This window comes from Juglans microcarpa x Juglans regia, chromosome 5D (genome assembly GCF_004785595.1).
Source record: "Juglans microcarpa x Juglans regia isolate MS1-56 chromosome 5D, Jm3101_v1.0, whole genome shotgun sequence".
In the NCBI taxonomy this organism is placed as follows: Eukaryota; Viridiplantae; Streptophyta; class Magnoliopsida; order Fagales; family Juglandaceae; genus Juglans; species Juglans microcarpa x Juglans regia.
In genome coordinates, this window is record NC_054602.1 from 19,216,212 (window position 1) to 19,239,071 (window position 22,860).

Here is a 22,860-nt window from a genome sequence, read left to right on the forward strand (position 1 = left end):
ATCAACCTGGCCGCTCGTTTGAGGATGGTATGGTGTCGCCACATGATAGGTAACACCATACTTAGTCAGTAGCGCTTCAAATTTACGATTACAAAAAATGCTTCCCGCCAGTACTAATTATGGCCATCGGCGAGCCGAATATGGAAAAGATGTTCTTCCACAGGAAATTCACTACGACCCTCGCATCATTGGTCGGTGAGGAGACCGCTTCCACTCATTTGGAGACATAATCTATAGCAACCAAAATAAATTTGTTAGAACATAAGGATGGAAAAAGACCCATGAAATCTATACCCCAAATATCAAATAATTCAATTACTAAAATATTGTTTAAAGGCATCTCATGTTTCCTAGAAATGTTGCCAACCCTTTGAGAATGATCACATAAATTAACAAAATTAAATTTTTTTTTAAAAATAGTCGGCCAATAAAAGTCGCATTGTAAAACTTTCGTTGTTGTTTTTGCTCCACCAAAGTGACCGCCCGCTTCCAATGAGTGGCAATGTCTGAGTATGCTCTCAATCTCCTCCTTGAGCACACATCTCCTGATTATCTGGTCCATGCAATACCGGTATAGAAAAGGTTCCTCCAAAAAATAATATTTCAAGTTGGAGAAGAACTTATTCTTTTGTTGATATATCATCTTGGCCAATAGAATTCTAAACACCAAATAATTTACCATGTCGGCATACCATGAAACAACTTATATAGTCATTAATTTCTCTTTTGGGAAGGTCTCATTAATTGAAAATTTCTCCTCGTCAATCGCCTCTTTAAGCTCAAGACGAGATAAGTGGTCGGCCACTACATTCTTAATACCTTTATTATCTTTTATTTCCAAATCAAACTTAGGTAATAGCACAATCCATCTTAACAGTCTTGTTTTTGCATCTCTCTTCAACAACAAGTATTTAAAAGCTGAGTGACCAGTGTAGACGACCACCTTTGAACCAACCTATAAGATAAAAATGAAATTTGTCAAAGGCAAACACAATTGCTAACAATTCTTTTTCAGTAGTAGCATAATTAAGTTAAGTTTCTGTTAAGGTCCAACTTGCATAAAAATAACATGAAAAATTTTATCTTTTCTCTGCCCCAAAACAACCCCTCTAGCATAGTCGCTAGCATCACACATTAATTCAAAAGGTAAATTCCATTCCGGTGATACAATGATAGGTACTGAAATTAATTTTTTTTTCAATGTTTTAAAAGCATGAAAGCATTCATCAGAAAATTCAAACTAAGAATCTTTAATCAACAAATTGCAGAGAGGTTTAGTAATTTGAAAAAAATCCTTGATAAACCGATGATAGAACTCAGCGTGACCCAAGAAGCTCCTCACGCCCTTCACATTGGTCGGTGGTGGAAGTTTGTCAATAACTTCTATCTTTGCCCGATCGACCTCAAGTCCCTTGAAGGAAATGCGCTGGCCGAGCACTATTCCTTCCTTGACCATGAAGTGGCATTTTTACTAATTCAAAACATGATTTGTCTCCTTACATCTCTGCAAAACCAAAGATAAATTAAATAAGTAATTATCAAAAGAGTGACAAAAAATCAAGAAGTCATCCATGAAGACTTCCAAAACTTTTTCCACTATGTCTGAGAAGATGGACATCATGCACATTTGGAAAGTGGTTGGCGCATTGCAAAAATCAAAAGGCATGCGCCTATATGCAAAAGTGTCGTAAGGACAGGTGAAAGTGGTATTCTCTTGATCCTCGGTACAATGACTATTTGATTGTAACCTGAATATCCATATAAAAAACAGTAGTAAGCGTGGCCGGCAAGTCTTTCTAGCATTTGATCAATAAAAGGTAAGGGAAAATGGTCTTTTCGAGTTGCATCATTCAGTCTTTGATAGTCTATGCATACTCGCCATCCCATTACCGTCCTCGTCGGTATGAGTTTATTGTTATTATTCTTGATCATGGCTATCCCCCCTTTCTTTGGGATGACTTGCACTGGATTTACCCATGCACTATTTGAAATTGGATAAATGATCCTGACATCTAAAAGCTTTAATACCTCTTTATGCACCACTTCTTGCATCGATGGATTCCATCTCCTCTAGGGTTGGATGATCAGTTTAAAATTATCTTCCATTACCATCTTGTGCATGCAAACTGAAGGACTAATTCCTTTAATGTTCGAGATGGTCCAACTTAAGACCATTTTGTGTTCCTGCAAGACTCTCAGTAACTTCTCTTCCTCTACATCACTCAAAGAACTGTTAATAATAACTGAAAAAGTAGAATCCTGACCTAAGAAAGCATACATTAAATTTGATGGAAGTGGTTTGAATTCAGGCTTGGGTGGTTCCTTTTTTTGAGATGTTGGCTAAAATGAGTTTAGCTCTTCCACTTTCGGTTTTATTGAAGGAGGAAATGATAGTGTAGCTTCCAAATATCTCTCACACTCCTTAACCTCTTCGTCTTTGGATTTAATAGGTGTAGAGTGAGTAAGACATACCTCAAGTGGTAGCTTTGGAAATTCAGCTCCATAAGTCTCATGGGTCTTGACCACTTCTAGGTCGTTTATTTGAAAATAAGAATATATCTCGGAAGAGAATTCCATAGATTTAAATACATCAAAAGTGACCTGCTCCTTGTTGACCATCAAAATGAGTTTCTCTTGCTGAACATCAATTAAAGTTCTCTCCATCACAAGGAATGGTTGGCCCGGTATCAAAGGGATCTCTTCATCCTCCTCCAAATATGAGAGATCAAAAATATTTTCTAATTCAAACAACAGGTCAATGGGTTGATATGCCAAATAGGCCTCTTCCTCAAGGATACTTTCCAGCAAATTGACTTCTTGTACATCTTCCAAATCTTGAGGTTGCCTACAAATATTAAAAATGTTTAGTTCGAGGGTCATGTTCCTAAAACGTAGCTTTAAAACACCACTCCTACAGTTAATCAATACATTTGAAGTAGCAAGAAAAGGCCTCCCAAGAATCATAGGTGCTTGAAAAGAAGATTTTGGTGTCAAGTGAATATCCAACACTACAAAATCTACAGGGTAAAAAAATTTGTCCACTTGAACTAAGACATCCTCAACAACCCCTCTTGGCATTTTGATTGATCTATAAACTAGTTATAAAATTATTGGAGTTGGTTTTAATTCCCCCAACCAAGTTGCTCATATACATTATAAGGTAGTAAATTCATACTTGAACCAAGATCTAACAATGCTTGATCAATTTTTGAACTTCCTATAACACAAGCAATTGTAGGTGAACCGGGGTCTTTATGCTTTGGTGGGGTATTACTCTGAATTATGGCACTGACTTGCTCAGTAAGAAAGACTTTCTTTTACATATTTAATTTCCTTTTAACAGTACACAAATTTTTTAGAAACTTAGCATATGAGAGAATTTGTTGAATAGCATCCAACAAATGGATGTTAATCCTAACTTGCTTGAATATTTCTAAAATTTCATATTGGTGTTTGTCTTTGTGTAGGGGAACCAATCTTTGAGGAAAATGAGCAGGTACAGGACATGAAATCTTTTCAGTTTCAATTTGTTCAACCTCACTCTTTTTAGCCTCATTTTATACAGGTTTAGAGACCTTACCAGCCTTATCTGAACCTTGAGTTGGAATGTTCACCACCCTACCATTTCTGAAAGTAGTGACTGCCTTCACTTGCCTTACATTTGAACTCTCAACTGCTTCTTGAAGTGGCTGATTGTGTGGATTGGGTTGAGGTTGTGCAAGAAATTTTTCTTTTTCTTGGGAGCTCTAGGCAGTAGTCATTTTTGTAAGTGTGCTCCGAATGTAATTTATTGCTTGAGAATTTTGATTGTTGATTGTTGTTTGACCTTGCATAAACTGCTGCAAGGTGTTTGACAGTTGATGCACCGTCTCCTCAAATCCTTTCTTTTGCATTGAAGGTGCTTGAGTTGTGAGTTGAGAGGTTCCTGGAGCCAAAGTTACTAGAGCCACCTTCTGGTCACTCCTCCAGCTGAAATTTGGGTGGCTCCTCCATCCTAAGTTATAAGAATTAGAAGAAGAATCAGAATATGGTTTATATAGCATATTTATAACATTAGATTGGTCAAACAATACTTCTTTGAAAACGGGGATCGTGAGACATTCATTAGTTGAATGCCCATGATCCTCATATATGCCACACTTCTAAGAAATTTTAGGGACAGCATGCACTTCATTTACTTTTTTCAATTCCATGACTTCCATTTTTCTAGACAACAAGGTTAATTCAGCACGCAAATCATTGTCTTCCTTTAAAGTATATTTTCCATGACCAAACTCAACTTGCCTAGACCTATCAGGCACATCAGTTGTGTCCCAAGATTGAACATTTTTAGCAAGGTAATCAAAATATTTGAATGCTCCCTCAGGCTCTTTGTCGAAAAATTCTCCATTACACATGGTTTGTACAAATTGGCGTATTTTAAGTGTCAAACTTTCATAAAAAAAACTTATCACTCGCCAATTTTCATAACGATGATGAGGACAGACATTTAAAAGATCCTTGAACCTTTCCCAACTTTGATAAAAAGTTTCGGGATCTTTTTGGGTAAAGTTCATGATTTGTCTTTTAAGTGTATTTGTCCTATGTATTGGGAAGAATTTCTTCAAAAATTTAGTTTGCTTTTGCTGTCATGTGCCTATGGTTCTAGGTCTTAATGAATTCAACCACGTTTTAGTTTTATCTTTCAAGGAAAATGGAAACAACTTTAGTCTAATAACCTCCTCAGTGCAGATCCGGTCCATAAATGTAAAACAAACCTCTTCAAACTCTTTGATATGCAGGTAAGAGTTCTCGGATTCCATGCCATGAAAATGTGGGATCAATGGAATCATTTCAGGTTTGAAATTAAAGGCGTTTGCATTTAAAGGTTGGATTATGCATGAGGGTGCGCTAGTTCTGACAGGTTGTAAATAATCTATAAGTGTCCTGTTCTGATTTACTACTTTCCAATCATGATTCTCATTTTCAGCCATGCTGCTATGAGTGTTAGAATATGATTCAAGAGAAAGGGATGTTGAGTAAAAAGATGCTAGTGAGTCTGTCCTAACCAACGAGAAGTTTGGTCTCTGGTCTAACCAGTCATACAAACAAGAACAAAAAATAGAGGAAAACGTAAGACAATCAGAAAAAAATAAAAAATAAAAAATGTCACCCAAGTTGTGAAGAGGTTCACAGCACTGCAAACGTTTTCTTAACAGTAAGGGAATGCTTTGATAAGCATCAGTTGTCTCTGACAACGGCACCAAAAACTTGATGGTCTTCTAAATCTGTCTTCTAAGTATAGAAGCTATCAAAGTAATACATGAATGAGTTACATGCTCATTTCTACAGGGACAACAATGTTCATGAAGAGCAAGCATGCAATGAGTTGCATTTGTGTGAGTAACTTGTTTGTGAAAGAGTTATTTACACAACTAATAAGAGAAACATGACAAGTATGTTTGTGTACTAATATGGAGTGTATTAATGAAGAATGATTTAGATCTTTTTTCTATTTTTTTAAAGAATGATTTTTTGAATGCTTGTAAACTAAAAGAAAAGAAAAAAGAAATGGATGCAAGGAATTAGAAATTGTAGAAAAATTAACACCTAAAAGACAACATATCAAACACTTGAGCTGCGGATAGGGCCTCTTTTTTATCCAACCTTTAGTTAATTTTAGGAGTACTATATCTCAATCATCAATCCAGTCAAGGAATCGATTATGGAAAATGAAAAGTTTATGTTTGGACATGCACCATTTCTTTAAAAGCCTTCCTTGTATTACCAAGCAAAATCACAATAGCAACTGATCGAAGGAAACCTTGATAAATTCAAGCCTCTGTTGTGCCTTTATGTCTACAACAGAGCAAGAGCAAGAGAGTCCTTCAATTCTCAAATCAAAATCTGATTTGCAACAAAGTAAAGAAAAGTTCGTACCAACAGAAATTTCATTAACCGAAAGCCCAAATCAAACCGAGACACTCCCCACAACTCAAGCTACAAAGTTAGCCTAACATCATATTTTCAAAATATAGAAATTAAAACAAGTAGAACTAAAACTCATAGAAGGGTTGCTAGGCGCAAAAACAAAGCTGCGGTAGAAAAATATTCTATCCACCCTCAGAGTTTTCCCAAACAGCCACTGATGAATAAAACTTGGCCAAACAAAAGTCTGAAAAACGTAAAAACAGAACAACCCCCCAAACGAAAATCGCAACTCCCTTTTATATCTATGCGCCTTTTTCTCCTCTCTTGTTTTTTTTTTTTTCTGAATTACTGCTTTCCTCCCCATTAGACCACAATCCTATGCTACCGTAGACCACGATCTTGTGTTGCGTGCGTGAGTCTGCTGCGTCCATTGCACTCTCTTTTTTATATTCTTCTTTTTCTTGTATTTCAAATCCTTAGCCAAGTTCCAGAATCTTCCTTTTAGGTGTTGCACGTTCTAGTTGGGTATTTTCAAGAATACCCTTGTGCTTCAATATCCTTCTACAATTGAGATGTCAACAACTCTTTTCCAATAATGCCTTGCAACATATAAGTAAGATATGAGACAAGTAAAATTTGGGGTATTAATTTTGGTGTGGAAGAGTTGCATTGTAACTCTTTTCAAGTTCAAAATATCAGAATTTATCAATTGACTCAAGTATTATAATCTATTGCATAATTAAGTGCTTAACTCAATTTTTGGTTAAACAATTTATTCACTTAAGCAGCTTAATCATGCAATTTTAGCACTTTATCAGTATACACAAAGTAATTTACATAGTAAGAAATACAAACCCAAGTTGAATGGCTCAACCATGAAACTTTTGTCCAATCAACATTGGGTGTCACAGGTTGAGACCGGTGAACAAATAAATAGCTTTTTCATATTCTCATTCCTGCTTGCTCACTTTAATGCTTTGATATTGCCTTATAGAAGCCGAGAGTCCAATACATGTTATTCGTCTTGACGTTTATAAGATACACACACAAGGTACATATTATACGCTCTTCATGAAAACTTCATATTTTTGGTTGGCGTAGAGGACTCATGGCGTACCCCTGGGCTTTAGGAATCCATGCGTGTTCGAGGTATGTGGCGTCTGCAAAATGCAAATGGCAACTGTATCTAGCATAGATGGCCAAGGAAGTATACCCCGACTTCATTGAGTTGAAGTCGATGAGCCCAATACAAGATCGTGTTTGCTTGAGCGTTCATCATTATGGTGGAATTACATAGAGCCTCGAGAGGGCCATATCCCCTTCTCCCCAGTCCCCCCTCCCCAGCTTCCTACAAAATCTTAAACTCCTCATTTAGTTAAAAAAATATATCTATGATCTTCTAGCTCCACAAAAATATATTTTAAAAAAAAAAGTATCTAGGCTTTTTAAAATCCAAAAATTTCCCACCAAAATCTAAATATATAAAAAAAAAACTCAAAGATATGGCGATGTATAGTTTTCATTTAAACTCAAAATATTTATTTTTTAAGTTAAAAGATATATTTTTCTATACATCCTGAAAAGCTTTTATTGTTATATCATTTCTTAAGTCCCCTCATTTTGTTTTTCTCCACAAAAAAACTACGTGAACAGAAAATATGATGTGATTTTTTGTATTATCCAACTTGAACATTTTTAAATGCCTAATTATCAATTTTGATAAAAGTTATTTGTTAACATCAAACGGAATTTTATATATAACTTATATATATATATATATATATATATATATATATTCCACTATAAATAACAAAATGCATACCACTAATAAATAACAAATTTCTAGTTTTGCCACTAATTAGTAATAATGTCTTACATTTTATATATAGTTAATGAATATCAAATAATTGTATTGTATATAGATTATTCATGCTTGCTTGCAAATTAGGTATTTAAAAAAAAAATTACCTAATTACTTTAATTAAGTGATTAAGTGTAAATAGTAGAGTATGAATGAATGTATTATATATCTACATATATTATCATATGATTTATGATACATTATTAATTGATAGCATATATTATTTAACATTTTATATTGTTAATGATAATAGATTAGATGAAAATTACATAATTAACTTATACAACTACTATATAAAATAATATATTATATATATAATATTTAAAAAAATACATATTTCAATCGGTCAGTTTGGGTCCGGTCCAGTCCAAAACTTACAGACCCCAAGACCGGACTGAACCCCTTCGGCCCCACAAATTGTGGACCAAAACAGACCACACATATTTTCGGTTCGATCCGATCGATTTTTCCGGTCTGGACTGAAAATGTTTCACCCCTAGATGAGATATGTTGAGAGGTCCAAAATTTGGCTCCCCCACCTAGAGTATGAGAATCCTAATAAAAATTTATCGTACACAACACCTGAGGTTAGTTTGCTAAAACATTTCATTATAAGAAAAACAATAATAAAGATAGAGAATCACCTTGTCCCAAGGAGCTTTAAAAAAGCTCATTGGCGTGTCATTCACCAAAATAGAGAAGCCTGCAGTAGAGATGCAATGTTTGATTAACGAGCACCATTTTATTCCAAATCCACATCACAATAGCATATTGAGCAAAAATCTTCAACTTGGTCGTAGGTCTTTTCCATATCTAGCTAGTTACATAAAATCCTCGGCTCTCCTAACTTGTGCCCATTACCCAAGCTTCATTTGCAATATTTAAGTCAAAATAATAATAAAAAAAATATTATTTGTATATTATTATTAATTTTTTTTTTCTAAAATTATTTTTATATATATATTTTTTGTAATTAGCACCCGCTACATACATTTGGCATTAATAATACAAATATAATAATAATAAAATATCATTTTTTATATATTATATTAAAAATATAATAAAATGATAAAAAATATAATATATTATAAAAATAAAATGAAGGTGAAGGTTGTGTTGTTGAGGAAGGTAGAAGAGGAGAGAGAGAGAGAGAGAGAGAGAGAGAGTGGAAGGAGAAAAAAAATTAATAAAATAGCATGAGGAGTGAATAGTGCATCTACTGTAGTAAATTTAATGGTCTAATTATGCAAATACGTGTTTGCATTTGCATATAGATAAATCAATGCTAATGCTCTAAGAGAAGGATTTTGGGGTTTTGATATAATATTTCTCCACCACTATGATCAATCTGTTTGCCATGAATTTTGAGAGGACATTTTACATCCCACACACCAAGCCACTCACCAAGCTAATAGGATTATAATCTTTGATTTCTTTTGGAATGATTGCAATGAAGGTTGTGTTGAGGCCTTTTCCAAACTTTCAATTTTCATAGAACTCATAGAACCCCTCATGGTATCATCTTTGATTCACTTCCAAACCAGTTTAAAATAAAGCCATAGAGAAGTCGTCCGAGCATGGAACTTTGTTGCCCCCCATATCCATTACCACTTTGTAAATCTCTACCTACCCCGCTTCTTGTGAATCAAGAGCGTCTAAAGCAAGCCCATCTAACTTCGAGCTTCAAGAGAATTGTTCCAAAAATAGTTTATCATAGTAATGAACTCTGTGATCCTTGACCTTCGGACTTCTTGAGATAGACACCCCCATCCATCGTAATGCACTAGATGTACAAGACAAAGGAAAGAGCTCTAGAAATTAACCACCACATACTGGCTCTTTTTTCTATCGTAAAATCTAAGTTGCATGTAAAAAAGTCTTTGCAAAATTGAAAATTCAAGTCTCTACAACATTTTACTTTTCATATTTACCTTAAAGAATAAACCAAATTTATGTGACATTTATCATTGCCACGGTAGGCATATTCCTGATTTTTTCCCTCAAGGGTATTTTATAAGTACAAAACTTGGTTACAATATGATTCCATTCTCCATCAAATTGTATACCCAACAAAGTAATAATATATATTCTATGCTCTATTCTAATGTTACAACCAAACTAAGGAATAAGAATGGCTATTCCATTCCTAGGAATTGTCATTCCGTGACCAAAACATGTAACAGTTTATGAAAACCTCTTTCTTTTCCCATGAAATTGCATCAAATATTACCACCATAAGGAAGTTTGTCTCCACATCTTGCTATTTGTTCAAAAAGGAGCAGCGACAAGTACAACCATCATGTATAGAAATAGCCATATCAAAATTATATTTTCTTCTCGATGTTGTAAAACTGAAAGCATGCGGTAACCAGCAAAAGGGCTCCAAAAGGAAAATTCTATATAACAAGAATAGAGTGCAGCCTATCATTCTGGAAGACCTAAAAGCAAAAGAAAAAGTCGTTCGTCACGCTTCATTCCAAACTTCATAGATATTAAAAGGCAGTGATAAAGATGTAAAAGCAGAGACCAGTACCAAACTTTTTCACAAGACTAGACTACACATCAAGCAGGAGTATTTCAAGTTTCAACAGTCAAACATCTTCCGAGGAACACATTAGCATCCCCACCATATCTATTCACGAGGCTTTGTCCACATCTACAAGTCATGAAAGTGAGTCTCAACATCAACAATCACATATAAACCAACCAGTGGTGGAGTAGAGATTTTGATTGCAGAAAAGATTAAAAGGGTGTTGAAAGAAAAAAGATAAAAAATATCAAAGAATATAACTAACAAAATATATAAAAATTGAACAACAGTTAATTATCGTATAAAACGTATAAAGTAATAATATTTTTATCACAAAATGAACTACGACAAGCATACTGCAAAATTCTTAGGTCACCGGTAGCAAGGTGATCAGATGATTAAGGACTACGAAATGAAAGCCTCCCACATTAAACAGCCATTTTATCACAGAGAGCAAGCACACATTAACTTTCATCCAGATGGTATAACTGTGCATGTAGCGGAAGTCCTCCCCACTGGCTAATTAAAAATACAACCGTAGAACTCCTAAAGAACTCCATCCAACTTTAACTCATAAAATACAGAAATGAGCCATATGATCTATCCATCCTCATGACAGCTAGTCAATCCTGCATTGCTATGAATGAACAGGAACACCAACAGCACTGCCAACAATCTTTCCTGAGATAAATCTCTTTCTGAGGTTCTTACCAGACAAACAGCAACCTCATATGGTGCAAAGTATACAACATCCTACATTTATCACTCCTCCACCTCAGCAATCTCTTCTTCTGCATTCTGAATCTTCAGGTTTTACAACAGAAAAGAATATGCGTTCTTCCATGATTTTGTATATGAATTGCTTTTTTTATTAATATTTTTGTGGATATTAATCTATGACAACACCTTCCATCTTGTTTTTATGGAATAAGGTAATGTTTTTTTATAAGTAAGAAAAACTCTTATTGAAACAAGTAAATAGGCATAGCCCAAATACAAGGAAGTATGTGAAAGCAAAATGGGGTAAGGTAAATTCAGTGAGAGATCAGTGGCTTTTGTTTTCTTCTATTTAAGAGAGACTCCCCTTTCTATGTAATTGGTTCCGTCAACTTTTAGGCACATGCATAATAACATTAGAATGTGAACTTTTATGCCCCTCACACTCCCACCCCACACCAAAGAAGTAACAATGGGTAATAAGTTAAGGAATGATGTTTATAGACAATTGCTTACATACAAGATCTCAACAACAAAGAGGAATCTTCCATTTACATTAATGCCAAGTTAAACTAGTACAGGCCATGCAACCTACAGGATCCAATCAAAGGGATATCAACTAAAGCATTTGAAATGTCACCCAAAAGAGGCGCTTTATTGATCTCTGTGTGCACGCGTGCGCGCCTGTGCGTGTGTGCGCATGCATCACTCTTTGGAGTCGACGAGAGGAAAAAGTGAATTCATTCCTAAAGAGTAGATAGGTGAATTCAAGTACCACCCGAAGAATGGTAATTAAAAGCTTCAGAAGATGAATTGGCTTAGCCTAGAAATATGAAAGTTAGATGGTGATTGTATTAAAAATCAAGATTGGATTAGAACCCATAAGCACAGAAATGGCAGTCGTATTTGAAAACTTCAACTTAGAGTCATGTTTCAAGAGAAATTGGACAAATGAAGAGAAGAAAGGGAGAATGGCCTCTGTTCTTACCACTATGACCTTTTATACCCTTTCAGTAATACAATAATCCATATACCATGCTGTTAAAATATAGTAGTTCTGACAAACAGCACAACACTGTAAAACAGTTCTACCCTGAAACAGAGAGTAACTGAACTCGATGTGAAATAGAGAACATTGTGATGTCTCACTTCCCTGGGAGGCTCATTTTCCTGATTTGTGTCAAAAGAGATTACTGAGGGTATGTTCGGATCACTTTCACACTTTGATGGATTGTGGGAGAATCCATGAGGGTCACAAATATTTCGAGGTTGAAAATATGAGGATAAAAGCTGATAGATTTGTAGACATGGTGAGACAGTGGTGTTCATCTTATCAAATTTCCGGCTCCCCAAGTTTTATGTTGACACGTAAGTTTAAAGTTTTGAAGGATAACCTGAAGAAGTGGAATGTAAAAATCTTTGAGAATGTTGATTGTTAGAAGAAGCCTCTCCTTGAGGTGTAGGGAGGAGATTAGGATTCTTTCGGATGAGGAAAGGTTGAGGAAAAGTTGTCACTGCCAAACTTGAAAAGGTGATAGGAGATCTTGGGCAGGCAAAATTCTAAGACAATTCGAATATGGCATTGAACCGTAAGGATAAAATCACTTTAAAGATTTGAACCATTAAAAAAATGTTATTTGAACAAGGAAAAAGGGGAGAGAAAAAACTAATCCTCCATCTATATTTTTTTTTTATAGGTAAACGATAGTATTAATAAGAATAGGCATAGTCCAAGTACACAAGAAGTTATACTAGAGGTAAGACCTATCTAAGTTGCTATAAAAGAAACAAGAAAATCATGTATATTTAGACCATTAAAATCTACAGCTATAGCCCAAAGAAATAAGGTGCGGAAAAATAAAGCTCGAAGCTCCTCTAAGGTCCGCTCCTTATCTTCGAATGTCCGCTCATTACGCTCTCGCCAAATACACCACATAATGCAGCTAGGAACCATCTTCCACACAACTTTGATTTGTGGAACTCCACCCGGTATCACCCAACTAGCCAATAATTCCACCATTGTAGCAGGCATCACCCAGTTTAACCCTATATGACTGAACACTTCGCTCCACACGGCTCTAGCTATCTCACAATGTAGCAGAAAATGATCCACTATCTCCCCAGCTTTCTTGCACATACAACACCAACCAGGAATAATTATCCTAGGCTTTCGTAGATTGTCGTAGAGTGCCTTGGGAGCTGCCTTATTCCTCCACAGTTTTTCTCCAAGGGAAATGAGTATTTGGAAGTAAGGTAAGGGACTTATAGAAGGAACGCACCGAGAAGATACCCTTACTTGCTGGCATCCACCACAGCTTATCACTGCACCTTCCATTCAACTTTGTAGTATACACTAAACTGAAAAAAGCCTCGAAACTATCTAGTTCCCAGTCTTGGGCTGCTCTATTAAAGAATATATTCCATTGGATTTGGTCCCCTGAACGAATCATGAGATTCGCCATGGAAGCTTCTTGGTCACGTGCCACTCGGAAAACCAAAGGGAACAAGTCCATGAGTGCCTCTTCCCCACACCAAATGTCCCTCCCAAATTTTATACGAGTATCCTTCCCCACCATAAATTTAGTATATCGAGAAAACACCCCCCACCCTCTCTTATGTATTTCCACATCCCCACACCAGAAGACCCATTCCCTTCACTAGAACACCAACCCCCCCCCCCCCCCCCCCCCCAACATACCCTGCCATATTTGCAATCAACCACAAGTTTCCAGAGAACTTCCGGTTCCATATTGTACCTCCAAAGCCATTTCCCAAGAAGTGGCCGGTTAAATGTTCTCAAATTCTTTAATCCCAACCCACCTGAGGAAATTGGTCTACACACCTTATCCCTACTGACTAGGTGGAACTTGAATTCATCTCCCAGTCCACTTCATAGAAAGTCACGATATAGTTTTTCAATCTCCGCCAGAAGCTGGGATTGGAAATAAAGACAAAAAATACATTGGTAAGTTAGAAAGAGTGCTATTGATAAGGGTCATCCGGCCTCCTTTCGACAGATACAGTCTCTTCCACCCTGCCAATCTTCGTTCTATTTTCTCAATAAATGTATCCCAAATAGCTGAAGCCCGTGATTTTGCCCCCAACGGTAGCCCCAAATATGTCATAGGCAAAGAAGCAACCTTACAACCAAGTGTGTTAGCCAACTGTCGAGAATTACTGACGTTCCCAACTGCCACTAACTCTGCTTTATCAAAATTCACTCTTAGCCCTGACGTTGCTTCAAAACAAAAGAGAAGCGCCTTCAAAGCCCGGAGTTAGTCTTGCTTTGCTTCACAGAAAATTAGTGTCTCATCTGCAAATAATAGGTGTGAAACCGAGATCAAGACCCTATACGAATCACCCACTACGAATCCGGACAAAAACCCATGACTGACCACCGCCGATAACATCCTACTCAGAGCCTCCATGATGATAACAAATAAAATAGGGGACAGGGATCTCCCTGTCTTAGACCTCATGAGCTGTTGAAAAAGTCCTTTGGGTTGCCATTGATTAAAACTGAAAATTTTGCCGTTGAAATGCACCATTTGATCCACCTACACCATTTGTCCCCAAAGCCACATCTCTTCAATAAATACAAGAGAAAGTCCCAATTTACATGGTCATATGCCTTCTCCATATCTAGTTTACAGATAATCCCTGCATGACCAGACTTTAACTTACTATCCAGACATTCATTGGCAATTAGGATAGAATCTAGAATTTGACAACCCCTTACAAAAGCATTCTGTGGCTTTGAGATTATCTTACCAATGGCCATCCCTAAACTGTTTGCAAACGCCTCGGAGATAATTTTGTATACCCCATTTATGAGGCTAATGGGCCTAAAGTCCTTTAGTTCCAATGCACCAATCTTCTTCGGGATCAATACAAGAAATGTAGCATTCAGACTTTTCTTGAACATCCCCGCCATAAATAATTCCTTGAACACATTCATAATGTCTTCTTTCACAACCTCCCAACAAGTTTAGAAGAAACCCACTGAGAAGCCGTCTGGACCTGGAGCTTTATCTTTCGCCATTCCTCTAACCACTTCATACACCTCCTCTTTCTCAAAAGATCTTTCCAACCAAGACGCTGTCTGTGGCTCAATAGAATCAAAACCAAGTCCATCAAATTTTGGCCTCCACCCCTCGCCTTCTCTAAATAGATTTTCATAAAAAGACACCACATGTTCCCGAATCTCTGAAGCCTTCGTGCTTTCACTATCATTGATTTTAAGCATTTCAATGGTATTATTTCTCCTATGAGAGTTAGCCACTCTATGGAAAAATTTTGTGCTTCGATCCCCTTCTTTCAACCAAAGTGCCCTTGACTTCTGACGCCACGAGATTTCCTCCAAGGATAATACCTTTTCCAACTCTGAGACAAGTTCTGCCTTACGTGAAACTTCCTCTGCGGTGAGAGCTCTATCTTCAATGATCCTCTCAATGTTCTGTAATTCCTCCATCCTGGATCTCTTTTGCACCCCTATATCTCTAAAAGATTGGAGATTCCAAAGCTTTAAATCATTTTTTAGAGCTTTTAGTTTGCCTGCAAGTATATGAGAGGGGGTGCCAAAAAACTGATAAGAGGACCACCACTGCCTTACCCTTACCACGAAGCCTTCGCTTTTGAGCCACATGTTTTTGAACTTGAAATAGCGACAACCTCTTTGGATACCACCTCCATCCAATAAAATGGGGAAGTGATCCGAAAATAGTCGTGGTAATCTCTTTTGGCATTCCTCTGGATAATGAATTTCCCAACCTGGCGATAATAAGAATCTATCCAGTTGAGACCACGTCTGACTATTCGACCAGGTAAAAGGCCCACCTATCAGTGGCAAATCCACCAGATTCAAATAAAAAATGCAGTATGAAAATTCTGTCATGGCTGGACAAATCCGACTATTACCAGACCTCTCGATAGGAAATCTTACCACATTAAAGTCCCCACCTATGCACTAGGGGAGGTCCCACCAGCTGTACACTCCCGCAAGTTCTTCCCACAGATAATGTCTGATATTGTCAGCATTTGGTCCATAAATACATGCAAACGCCCATAAGAAATTATCCTCCAACATCTTAAAGGAGCAAGCCACTGTGTATTCCCCTACAAACTCCTCCATTTTTTCCACCACCCTTTTATCCCACATCACTAGAATCCCACCTGATGCCCCATTTGAAGCCAAATATATCCAACCCGTGTATGGACAACACCACACACTTCTCACTATTTTGCTAGACACCAGTTTCAACTTGGTCTCTTGTAAACACACAATATCCACTTTCCAATCCCGTAGCAAATTCTTTATAAGAAAGCGTTTATTAACCTCGTTCAACCCGCGTACATTCCAAAATTTTTGGCTTCATAAAGAAACATGCGTACCCTTCCCTTTGCTCCTATCTCAACTTGAGCTACCCTCATTCAGAGACCATTTAAGTCTGTTAAGTTCCCTCTGCTTCTTGGAACCAGTTTTCTTGGACTAAGAATGACCTACCTCAATGGTTGTGAGAAGGGCCATAAACTGCTCTTCATAACCCACACTCTCCATTCCCACCACATGTTGAATATCCTTAACCATTTTGAATACCCATTCAGAGATTTCAAACTCATTAGGAAACAAACAAGTTAACAGGAATGGCTCTCTATCACCTGTTTCTCCCTCCCCTCCAAACAGATTCTGTCCTTCCTAATCAACCTCCTTACCCATATTGACCACCACGTTTTCAGTAGGGAAAGTGCTCACCTGGGTTTCAGGAACCAAAACTATGTCAGCACTGGGCTCTGTGAAACTCTACGATAACCCCTCTACACTGTCTTCCCCAAGTTCTACAATCCTCAAAGTCCCTCCTTCCAGTACCTTCTCACTGGGCCCTGTAAACCTCTACGAAAACCCCTCTGCACTGCCTTTCCCTCGACACTATTCAAATTGTGCCGATGACAAATCCAAAGTCTCTATTGGTATGTTCTGTCTTCCGACAAGTCCTTCATTTGGAAAAAAAATTGACTGGCTACATCAATTTTTCCGGTTCACGCGAAGAGAGAATTTGCTCCACCACCCTCGCCGGCACTGTCTGGGCCACCGGCGAAGGACCCACTGTGAACCTAGCTGTGAGGGGAGATTCTCCTCCATCAATATCTCTTTCTCCATGACCCACCTTCAATATTTCTTTTTCCGGTTCACGCGAAGGGAGAATCTGCTCCACCACCATCACCGGCACCGTCTGGGCCACCGGCAAAGTTCCCACCGTGAGCCTCGCTGCTTCCGATACTGGTCTTGACACGCAAGTGGAGGTACCGTTGGAGATGGGTCTCGGGTAACCCTCCAAACAGACCCTCCAATTGTTTTTTACTTCCGAAATGGGCTTACTAGGCCCACTTCCACTATGGCCCAATACGACCACATGCCTGCTATCCTTAGAAAAGGGCGATGGAAGTCTGGGCTCAAACCCAGCTATTTGAGGCCCGACACCCACAAACCCACCCCCTGTAGGAGAAGCCCCTCTTGGTCCCTTGTTATTAGACGCCATCTCCTTCCTAATTAACCACTCTATTTTGTTTTGCAAATCTTCAAGTTGTGTCTTTGCTTCCAATAAGATCTTCATATTCTCTCCCTCTGCCACGCCCCCTTTGCTACCACCACCCTGCCACTATACTGGATGCACCACTCAGTCAGTCTCGTCCTGAAAACGTGCCACTCTGACCCAGTGTGCCAACGTACCCAAACTGAGACACAGGCGGCTGTTCCAACCTCAACGCCTCCCTGCATGAGTGCTGCAATGGCTGAACCATGGCTACCTTGGCTACCTTCTCTTTCCCTTGCCCATCACCATGGGGACTTCTATCCAAGAAACAGTCCCGCAAAGCCTCTCCCATCCTGTTCCAGCCCCTACCCTCTTCCTCAGGAACAAAAATGAAGTTCTTCCTCCCTCCACTACCATATTCCACCGCCGTCAAATATCATCTTCAAGCATTCGAACAGCGTTGGGCTATGAAACTACGGCTGCCTTCCCGGACTGTGGCGGTGGAGGTTTGTGCACACCTCCATCGCTTTCGCCAGCCATTGTATCGCTGAAGGACCCAACACCACGTTAGCCACCACCCTCCAACCCCTCTTCGTAATAATCAAACTACCCCCCTCCTTCACAAGTGTGAAACGTTTGGAGTCTATGGACAACTCCTTAGTATGGCCCATCGCCACCACAAGACTACTATGCTATTAACTTAGCACCATCAATGACGGGAACAACGAAAAACCTTTTTGCGGGACCGTATTGAGAAGCTCCAGCATGATTTCTTGTGGGGGGGGGGGGTATTGGGGAGGAGTTCAAGTTTCACCTGGTAAAGTGGGAGCAGGTCTGTCGCCCTATCTCTGGTGGAGGTTTGGGGGTTAGAAATCTAAGGGTATTTAATCGAGCGTTATTAGGCAAGTGGCTGTGGAGATTTGCCAGGGAACCAGACAGTTTATGGAAATTGATGATTGAGAAGAAATATGGTGGTTTATGGGGGGATTGGTGTACTAGAGAAGTAAGTGGGGCATATGGAGTTGGTTTGTGGAAATACATAAGAAGAGGATGGGGGGTGTTTAGCTGTTATGTTAAGTTTCAGTTGGGTGTGGGCTCGAGGATCAAATTCTAGAGAGACGTTTGGTGTGGCAATAGGGATTTACAAGATTTGTATCCTTCTCTTTCCAGATTGCAAGTGCTAAGGATGCTTCAGTGGCGGAAGTTATGGAGATATCGGGGGACAGATCCTTTGGAACATTAATTTTAGTAGGGCAGCACAGGATTGGGAAATAAGCACACTTGAAGATTTCTATGGCCTCATATATTCTATGAGACAAAACAAGTGGCAAGAGGATGTTATGTGTGGACTCTCGCAGGCAAAGGTACTTTTTCCGTTCGTTCTTTCTTTCTATAAGGCCCTTTCTCAAGAGTCTAATACTCAGTTCCCTTGGAGAAAGATCTGGAGACACAAAGCACCTCCTAAAGTTTCTTTCTTTATATGGACTGCTTCTTTGGGTAAAATACTCACAACTGATAACTTGAGGAAAAGGAGGATTATTATTGCAGACTGGTGTTGCATGTGTAGAGGAGGGGGAGAGTCGGTAGAGCATCTCCTCCTGCATTGTGATACAGCAAGGATTCTCTGGAATGTGGTATTCGCTCGACTGGATATGGCCTGGGTTATGCCGAAGACCGTGGAGGCAGCTATGGCTAGTTGGTCAAACATAAGAGGCAAGCAACCAATTAAAGCAATTTGGAAGATGATCCCTCTTTGCATTATGTGGTGCTTATGGTAAGAGCGGAATGAGCGGACTTTCGAAGACCAGGAAAGATCGTCGGAGGAGCGTAAAGTTTTATTTTTTAGAACTCTATGGAGTTGGGCTATTGCTGTGGATTTTAATGGCATGGCCCTTCATGATTTTCTTGCCTCTAATGTGCCTACCTAGTTAGGGCATCAGAGTTGTGTATTGGCTTTGCCTTTCTTTGATCAATACATTTTTTTTATTTATCAAAAAAAAAATATACACTTCAGCAAAAGTGATTGCAACAAGAATCTATTTTTTTGCTGAAGGAGACATTTAAATTTTTTGTCTGATAAGTAACGCAACACTTTAAAAAATTAAAGATTTACTATAAAGTTCAAAGAAAAAGAAGCTATGAAGTGGAAAGTATTAATTGGGCACAATTACGTGTAATTGTTTAGGTCCCATGGGTGAGTCCTAAGGGCTCTGCCATGGGGTGGTTCCCTGTCATTAAAAAAATAAAAAATAAAATAAAATAAAAAGTTATGTGTAATTGTTGAGACAAAAGGACGTTTTAATTTTTTTTTTCTTGCTAGATAAAGGATTTTTTTATAGGGAAAAAAAAGGATATTTTAATTAAATAAATCACAAACAACATCTATTACCCAAAACATGTAAGTTATACAAAGCACAATACAACAATTGTTTTTTGCTAAAATTCAAACTGAATTCTTGGAGTTCAAATTGCTATTGGCGCTTAGGGTTTCTAGTGCCAGAACAAAAATAAAATAAAAGATTCAATGCTTAGGGGGAAACAAGATCAATAAACCTGTCAGAAATAAACACCAATTGCAATTGCACCATGTTTTAACAACATTGAAACAAGCTGAAGTTCAGTGTGAATTTTTTTTTTTTTTTTTATTGGCACCAGGTTTCCGGAACAGTGTCCCGACTAATCCCGGGGGTGCAGAGGCTCTTGGTAAAGAGTTTCCCGCAAGTGCACATCGGGTAATTCAAGGAGAGAATCTCACAATCCGATGACCCCTAGAGATTGTTTGCATCCAAAGGAATTTGAATCTTAGACCTAGGGAAAGCATACCCCCAAGTCCAAGTGTAATACCCCATATGATAAGGATAATGGCAGGTGGGGTATGAGATCACATATTTGCTTGGGAATGAGAAGTTCTTGCTCTTTATAAGGTTCCAATATGGCTCCAATTATATCATTGACTAGTTCTTTTAGAGTATAGGTCATGTGGTTTGGGCCTTCCATTAGGGTGTTACAAATGATATCAGAGCTTATTCCGACCAGAATTGTGGGACTTGAGTCATACTACCTACGATGGACTGGCACAACGAGAGGACGTCGGGAATTTAAGGGTTGAGATTGTGATACCCCATATGATAAGGATAAGGGTAAGTAGTGTATGAGATCTCACATTGCTTGGGAAAGAGAAGTTCTTGCTCTTTATAAGGTTTTAATAGAGGTTCCAATTATATCCTTAACTAGTCCTTTTAGAGTATAAGTCATGTGGTTTGGACCTTTCATTGGGGTGTTACACCAAGGCCTTTACCACTTGAGCCAACCCTTAGGGTTTGAAGTTCAGTGTGAAATTAGATCTAAAACCAAAAGAATGCATGCTAAAACTACTAGTCAGAAAAGTCCTTTTTTTTTTCTTTGCAATTACGAAGGATGATAAATAAATTAGAAAAAAACAAAGCTGAAGGAGAAAGCATAAGTATAATAATCTGCACAATACTTTGGCATCAGGATAACTGCACCCAATGTCAAATAACAGGCACAGTCTTCTATCAAATGTATATGATAAAAAACATAGAGCAAACTAATTAGTTTCTTCCACGAGCAGGATCTACATATTATCTCCAAATTATATCATAGAGAATCATATGCAACTACTTAAAAAAAAAATAAAGAATCATACGCAAATATAGCAATGAATAATAAGAGAGTAAACCTCCAGAATTTATTTTTTATTTAAAAAAAAAAAATCTCATTTTTTTTTAATGACTATAAAAAAAGGGTTCAATCCTTTAAAAAAAATTAAGTTTAACTAAGGAAATAAACAGGATTACCAGTTTGCTTATCCAATGCATTATGGTACTCCAGCTCATCGTCCACACAAGCCTTTGCTACTAGACCGTGATTTGTCTCGGCCCCATCCTTCTCGTCCGGGAAGCGGACAACGACGACGGGACAGACGCAGTGGTGCACGCAATAATCGCTGACACTACCGAGCCTGCCCTTGGTGGCGCGGCGTGAGGCGCCGAAACCTTGGCTACCCATGATGACGGTGCTGAGGCCGAGGCGCTCGACCTCAAGACAGAGGCGCTCCTTCATGTCGTGGTCCTTGACGATGTGAATCTTGAAGGGGATTTGGGCGTGGACGAAGGGCTGGGCGAGGTCGTTGGCCTTGGTGACGGTGAAGGCGTCGAAGTCGTGCTCGAGCTTCTGCTGGGAAAGCTCGTCGTGGCGGGAGAGGTCGATGGCACCCCAGTCGGCGCCATAGAGGACACCGGTGGGTCGGACGTGGAGGAGGATGACGGAGTCACCGGGACGCAGATAGTTATGGACGGCCCATTTGACGGCAAAGGCGCTTTCGTCGCTAAGATCGACGGCTATCCCGATCTTGCGTTGGTCACCAGGGTTGGAGGTTCCGCTGATCAGGAATCTCGGCGATGACGGTTGCACCGTAATGGCGGTGGCTGTATCCTTTGGGTGATTGGGAAAAGTCATAGAATTTGTCCTTGTTGGGTTTTAGAGTTTGGGAGTTGGGGTTACCTGGCGGTTGCGGTAGAGTCGACGAAACTCCCTCTCTTTGGAAGCTGAGCGCGCGAAATCAGTTGGGCTTCAGCAGGCCCAAACGAGCCCATGAATATAATATGTATGGACTTTTGTTCTTAAAAAAAGAAATCGGAAAAAGTTTCCAACTAAGCTTTGTATAGCTAATAGCGGTGAAACTGATCCGTTCCAATTCGATTTTGAATAAAATTTAGGATTGAACCGATATGTATCGATTTTAAAATTTTAAAAATTAATTATGCATTGATTACTTCTATAAATCGATACATCCGATTTTACTAGTTCCGATCTAGTTCGGTCTCTTTTTTCAATTTTAATAAAATGCAAATTTGTAAAAAAAAATAATCTGTTAAAAAAAACTTCTTTAAAAAAATATGTTTTATACTATTATTCCAAAATCTGTTACTATTAATAATAAAAAAAAAAAAAAACTGCCTTAACACCTCTTGACATGTTTTCAGAGAAATTATATTTGCAGTCTCCACTTAAAAACTGCATGTGCAGGTACATTATTAAATGAGAGAAAACATCATTTTAGGAGAAATAATTTTATAATTTTAAAAAATTTTATAGTTAAAATAGCCTAACCTTGCATTGTAGTCTCCATTTAGAGACTGTACATAACATTGCTCATGTTTTTAATAAGGAAACGTTCTCTTTAAACAATCAACTAATAGTCTAATAGTATTAGCCCATAAAATGTAAATTATAATTAATATAATAATATATATTAGTATTACTAATTTACTAATGTATTATTTACTTAT

The 22,860-nt window shown here is 38.2% G+C and overlaps 1 protein-coding gene and 1 non-coding gene across 6 annotated transcripts; one reads left to right on the forward strand and one right to left on the reverse strand.

Annotated features, from left to right (window-relative positions):
* Nucleotides 1–4,467: 4,467 nt before the first annotated feature.
* On the forward strand, nucleotides 4,468–4,574 carry LOC121266655. Its single transcript, XR_005940876.1, has one exon. It is a non-coding gene; the product is annotated as a small nucleolar RNA R71 (small nucleolar RNA).
* Nucleotides 4,575–10,149: 5,575 nt separating this feature from the next.
* LOC121264776 (universal stress protein PHOS32-like) lies at nucleotides 10,150–22,093 on the reverse strand. 5 transcript variants are annotated; one of them, XR_005940561.1, is made up of 3 exons: nucleotides 21,367–22,093; nucleotides 10,335–10,427; nucleotides 10,150–10,209 (listed from the first exon to the last, which is right to left on the reverse strand). XR_005940561.1 is itself a non-coding variant. In XM_041168076.1 (2 exons), the coding sequence occupies exons 1-2, from the start codon at nucleotides 22,025–22,027 to the stop codon at nucleotides 10,196–10,198; spliced, it is 675 nt and encodes a 224-aa protein (XP_041024010.1). In that variant the 5' UTR covers nucleotides 22,028–22,093; the 3' UTR covers nucleotides 10,150–10,195. The 5 variants fall into 5 exon arrangements, 2 of the variants coding, with proteins under 2 accessions (XP_041024010.1, XP_041024009.1); XR_005940560.1 differs by having other exon boundaries at nucleotides 10,310–10,427; XR_005940559.1 differs by having other exon boundaries at nucleotides 10,305–10,427.
* Nucleotides 22,094–22,860: the final 767 nt, after the last annotated feature.